The sequence below is a fragment of the Melospiza melodia genome, unplaced genomic scaffold (genome assembly GCF_035770615.1).
Source record: "Melospiza melodia melodia isolate bMelMel2 unplaced genomic scaffold, bMelMel2.pri scaffold_407, whole genome shotgun sequence".
NCBI lineage: Eukaryota > Metazoa > Chordata > Aves > Passeriformes > Passerellidae > Melospiza > Melospiza melodia.
Window position 1 is genome coordinate 37578 of NW_026948728.1, and position 6129 is coordinate 43706.

General features: G+C 40.6%; 1 protein-coding gene across 1 annotated transcript in view; it reads right to left on the reverse strand.

Moving 5' to 3' along the window:
* LOC134434554 (L-gulonolactone oxidase-like) overlaps positions 1-5416 on the reverse strand; it is a gene marked incomplete at both ends in the record, with an annotated part of 42538 nt that extends 37122 nt beyond the window's left edge. Inside the window, one exon of the mRNA XM_063183223.1 lies at positions 5315-5416. Coding sequence (XP_063039293.1) covers positions 5315-5416 — 102 coding nt within the window. The remainder of the gene's footprint in view (positions 1-5314) is intronic.
* Positions 5417-6129: the final 713 nt, after the last annotated feature.

Here is a 6129-nt window from a genome sequence, read left to right on the forward strand (position 1 = left end):
CGCAATTTTTTATCCCTGCAGGAATTCCTCAGTTCCCCCGTTCCAAGATCCGATATTTCCAGATTTTCCCCCATTTTTCCCATTGAAATTCCCAATTTTTCTCTCCGGAATTCCCAATTTTTCTCTGTGAAATTTCCAATTTTCCCCTCTGAAATTCCCAATTTTCCTCTCCGGAATTCCCAATTTTTCCCTTTGCAATTCCCAATTTTTCCCATTGAAATTCCCAATTTTTCCCTCTGAAATTCCCAATTCTTCTCTCCAGAATTCCCAATTTTTCCTGTCAGAATTCCCAATTTTTCCCATTGAAATTCCCAATTGTTCCCTCTGAAATTCCCAATTTTTCAGCTTTCCCCTGATTTTTCCCATTAAAATTCTCATTTTTCTCCCCATTTTCCTCTGATTTTGGGGGAGTTTTCCCTGGAATTCCTGATTTTTCCCTTGGGAATTCCTGATTTTTCCCTCCTGGAATTCCTGATTTTTCCCAGATTTCTCCGTGCAGATTTCCCCTGAATTCCCCCCATTTTTTCCTGATGTTTTGGGATTTTTTCCTATTGGAATTTTCTGATTTTTCCCCATTTTTTCCCATTTCCCCCCATTTTTTCCTCTTTTTTCTGGGAATTTTTCCCTCCTGAAATTCCTGATTTTTCCCAGATTTCCCCGTGCGGATTCCTGAATTCCCCCCATTTTTTCCTGATGTTTTGGGATTTTTTCCTATTGGAATTTCCTCATTTTTCCCCATTTTTTTCCCAATTTTTCCCCCGTTTTTTTTGGGAATTTTTCCCTCCTGGAATTCCTGATTTTTCCCAGATTTCCCCGTGCGGATTCCTGAATTCCCCCCGTTTTTTCCTGATGTTTTGGGAATTTTTCCCTATTGGAATTTCCTCATTTTTCCCCATTTTTTTTCCAATTTTTTCCCATTTTTTTCCCAATTTTTTCGGGAATTTTTTCCCCCTGGAATTTCCCATTTTTTCCCCAGATTTCCCCGCGCGGATTCCTGAATTCCACCCATTTTTTCCTGATGTTTTGGGATTTTTTCCTATTGGAATTTCCCATTTTCCCCCATTTTTTCCAATTTTTCCTCATTTTTTTCCCATTTTTCCCCATTTTTTTGGGGAATTTTTCCCTCCTGGAATTCCTGATTTTTCCCCAGATTTCCCCGTGCAAATTCCTGATTTCCCCCAATTTTTTCCTGATGTTTTGGGATTTTTTCCTATTGGAATTTCCTCATTTTCCCCCATTTTTTTTCCCAAATTTTTCCCATTTTTTTGGGGAGTTTTCCCTGGAATTCCTGATTTTTCCCGCCTGGAATTCCTGATTTTTCCCAGATTTCCCCGTGCAAATTCCTGAATTCCCCCCATTTTTTCCTGATGTTTTGGGAATTTTTCCTATTGGAATTTCCCATTTTTTTCCCATTTTTTCCCATTCTTTTTCCCAATTTTTTCTGGGAATTTTTCCCTCCTGGAATTCCTGATTTTTCCCAGATTTCCCCGTGCAAATTCCTGATTTCCCCCAATTTTTTCCTGATGTTTTGGGATTTTTTCCTATTGGAATTTCCTCATTTTTCCCCATTTTTTTCCCAAATTTTTCCCATTTTTTTGGGGAGTTTTCCCTGGAATTCTGGATTTTTCCCAATTTTTGGGGAATTTTTTCCTCCTGGAATTCCTGATTTTTCCCAGATTTCCCCGTGCGGATTCCTGAATTCCCCCCATTTTTTCCCGATGTTTTGGGATTTTTTCCTATTGGAATTTCCTCATTTTCCCCCATTTTTTTCCCAAATTTTTCCCATTTTTTTGGGGAATTTTTCCTCCTGAAATTCCTGATTTTCCCCCAGATTTCCCCGTGCGGATTCCTGAATTCCCTCCACTTTTTCCCGATGTTTTGGGATTTTTTCCTATTGGAATTTCCCCCATTTTTTTCCCCATTTTTCCCAATTTTTTTGGGGAATTTTTCCCTCCTGAAATTCCTGATTTTTCCCCAGATTTCCCCGTGCAGATTCCTGAATTCCCCCCATTTTTTCCTGATGTTTTGGGATTTTTTCCTATTGGAATTTCCTCATTTTCCCCCATTTTTTTCCCAATTTTTCCCCAATTTTTTCTGGGAATTTTTCCCTCCTGGAATTCCTGATTCTTTTCCCAGATTTCCCCGTGTGGATTCCTGAATTCCCCCCACTTTTTCCCGATGTTTTGGGATTTTTTCCTATTGGAATTTCCTCATTTTCCCCCATTTTTTTTCCCAAATTTTTCCCCATTTTTTGGGGGAGTTTTCCCTGGAATTCCTGATTTTTCCCTCCTGGAATTCCTGATTTTTCCCAGATTTCCCCGTGCGGATTCCTGAATTCCCCCCGTTTTTTCCTGATGTTTTGGGATTTTTTCCTATTGGAATTTCCTCATTTTCCCCCATTTTTTTCCCCAAATTTTTCCCATTTTTTTGGGGAGTTTTCCCTGGAATTCTTGATTTTTCCCACCTGAAATTCCTGATTTTTCCCAGATTTCCCCGTGTGGATTCCTGAATTCCCCCCGTTTTTTCCTGATATTTTGGGAATTTTTCCCTATTGGAATTTCCTCATTTTTCCCCATTTTTTTCCCCATTTTTCCCCATTTTTTTCCCCAATTTTTTCTGGCAATTTTTTCCCTCCTGGAATTCCTGATTCTTTCCCCAGATTTCCCCGTGCGGATTCCTGAATTCCCCCCATTTTTTCCCGATGTTTTGGGATTTTTTCCTATTGGAATTTCCTCATTTTTCCCCATTTTTTTCCCAATTTTTCCCCATTTTTTTGGGGAATTTTTCCCTCCTGGAATTCCTGATTTTTCCCCAGATTTCCCCGTGCGGATTCCTGAATTCCCCCCATTTTCTCCTGATATTTTGGGATTTTTTCCTATTGGAATTTCCTCATTTTTCCCCATTTTTTTCCCATTTTCCCCCATTTTTTCCCCATTTTTCCTCATTTTTTTCCCATTTTTCCCCTTTTTTTTGGGAATTTTCCCTGGAATTCTGGATTTTTCCCGATTTTTGGGGAATTTTTTCCTCCTGGAATTCCTGATTCTTCCCCCAGAATTCCCCGTGCGGATTCCTGAATTCCCCCCATTTTTTCCTGATGTTTTGGGATTTTTTCCTATTGGAATTTTCTCATTTTCCCCCATTTTTTTTCCCAAATTTTTCCCATTTTTTTGGGGAGTTTTCCCTGGAATTCCTGATTTTTCCCTCCTGGAATTCCTGATTTTTCCCAGATTTCCCCGTTTGGATTCCTGAATTCCCCCCATTTTTTCCTGATGTTTTGGGATTTTTTCCTATTCGAATTTCCTCATTTTCCCCCATTTTTTTCCCAAATTTTTTCCCCATTTTTTTGGGGAGTTTTCCCTGGAATTCTGGATTTTTCCCGATTTTTGGGGAATTTTTTCCTCCTGGAATTCCTGATTTTTCCCAGATTTCCCCGTGCGGATTCCTGAATTCCCCCCATTTTTTCCTGATATTTTGGGAATTTTTCCTATTGGAATTTCCTCATTTTTTCCCATTTTTTTCCCAATTTTTCCCATTTTTTTGGGAATTTTCCCTGGAATTCTGGATTTTTCCCAATTTTTTCTGGGAATTTTTTCCTCCTGGAATTCCTGATTTTTCCCAGATTTCCCCGTTTGGATTCCTGAATTCCCCCCATTTTTCCCCGATGTTTTGGGATTTTTTCCTATTGGAATTTCCTCATTTTTCCCCATTTTTTTCCCAAATTTTTCCCATTTTTTTGGGGAGTTTTCCCTGGAATTCCGGATTTTTCCCTCCTGGAATTCCTGATTTTTCCCCCAGATTTCCCTGTGCGGATTCCTGAATTCCCCCCATTTTTTCCTGATGTTTTGGGAATTTTTCCTATTGGAATTTTCTCATTTTTTCCCATTTTTTTCCCAATTTTTCCCATTTTTTTGGAATTTTCCCTGGAATTCTGGATTTTTCCCGATTTTTGGGGAATTTTTTCCTCCTGGAATTCCTGATTTTTTCCCAAGATTTTCCCGTGCGGATTCCTGAATTCCCCCCATTTTTCCCTGATGTTTTGGGATTTTTTCCTATTGGAATTTCCTCATTTTCCCCCATTTTTTTTCCCAAATTTTCCCCATTTTTTGGGGGAGTTTTCCCTGGAATTCCTGATTTTTCCCTCCTGGAATTCCTGATTTTTCCCAGATTTCCCCGTTTGGATTCCTGAATTCCCCCCATTTTTTCCTGATGTTTTGGGATTTTTTCCTATTGGAATTTCCTCATTTTCCCCCATTTTTTTTCCCAAATTTTTCCCATTTTTTTGGCAATTTTTCCCTGGAATTCCTGATTTTTCCCTCCTGGAATTCCTGATTTTTCCCAGATTTCCCCGTGCAGATTTCCCCTGAATTCCCCCCATTTTTTCCCGATGTTTTGGGATTTTTTCCTATTGGAATTTTCTGATTTTTCCCCATTTTTTCCCATTTCCCCCCATTTTTTCCTCTTTTTTCTGGGAATTTTTTCCTCCTGGAATTCCTGATTTTTCCCAGATTTCCCCGTGTGGATTCCTGAATTCCCCCCATTTTCTCCTGATGTTTTGGGATTTTTTCCTATTGGAATTTCCCTTTTTTTTCCCATTTTTTTCCCAATTTTTCCCATTTTTTTGGGAATTTTCCCTGGAATTCTGGATTTTTCCCGATTTTTGGGGAATTTTTTCCTCCTGGAATTCCTGATTTTTCCCAGATTTCCCCGTGTGGATTCCTGAATTCCCCCCATTTTTCCCTGATGTTTTGGGATTTTTTCCTATTGGAATTTCCCTTTTTTTCCCATTTTTTTCCCATTTTCCCCCATTTTTTCCCCATTTTTCCTCATTTTTTTCCCAATTTTTCCCATTTTTTGGGGGAGTTTTCCCTGGAATTCTGGATTTTTCCCGATTTTGGGGAATTTTTTCCTCCTGAAATTCCTGATTCTTCCCCCAGATTTCCCCGTGCAGATTCCTAAATTCCCCCCATTTTTTCCTGATGTTTTGGGATTTTTTCCTATTGGAATTTCCTCATTTTTCCCCATTTTTTTCCCAAATTTTCCCCATTTTTTTTGGAATTTTCCCTGGAATTCTGGATTTTTCCCGATTTTTGGGGAATTTTTTCCTCCTGGAATTCCTGATTTTTCCCAGATTTCCCCGTGCGGATTCCTGAATTCCCCCCATTTTTCCCTGATGTTTTGGGATTTTTTCCTATTGGAATTTCCTCATTTCCCCCCATTTTTTTTCCCAAATTTTTCCCATTTTTTGGGGGAGTTTTCCCTGGAATTGCGGATTTTTCCCGATTTCTGTGGAATTCTCCCCGAACGCCGCGGGTACCTGCCGGATGTCGCCGAGGTGCCGGGGTCGGAAGAAGCGCTCGGGGCGGCACCCGAAGGTCCCGGCCCAGTTCTGGAAGCTCAGCCCCGATTGGCCACCGAGCTGCGCCCGGGGGAGACACACCAATGGGATGGACCCAAAAATCCCCCCCAAAAATTCCCAACATTCCCAAAAATCCCAAATATCCCAAATATCCCCAAAATTCCAAATCCCCCAAAGCCCAAATCCCCCGAACCCCCAAAATCCCAAAAATCACAAATTCCTGAACCCCAAATCCCAAAAATCCCCAAAATCCCAAAGTCCCGAACCCCAAATCCCCAAACCCGAAAATCCCAAAAATCCCCAAATCCCCAAACCCCAAACACCAAAATCCCCAAAATCCCAAATGCCCCAAACCCCAAAAATCCCCAAAATCCCCAAAATTCCAAATTCCCAAACCCCAAATCCCCCAAAATCCCAAAATCCCCCAAATCCCCAAAATCCCAAATCCCCAAATGCCCCAAACCCAAACCCCAAAATCCCCTAAATTCCAAATTTTCAAACCCCGAATCCCCAAACCCCAAAATCCCCAAAATCCCAAAAATCCCCAAAATTCCCCAACCCCAAAATCCCCAAACTCCAAAATCCCAAAATCCCCAAAATCCCAAATTCCCGAACCCCAAATCCCCCAAACCCCAAAATCCAAAATTCGCGAAACCCCAAACCCCAAAACCCCCAAATTCCAAATCCCCAAACCCCAAAATTCCCCAAAATCCCCAAAAATCCCCAAGATTCCCAAATTCCCGAACCCCAAATCCCCAAACCCCAACATCCCG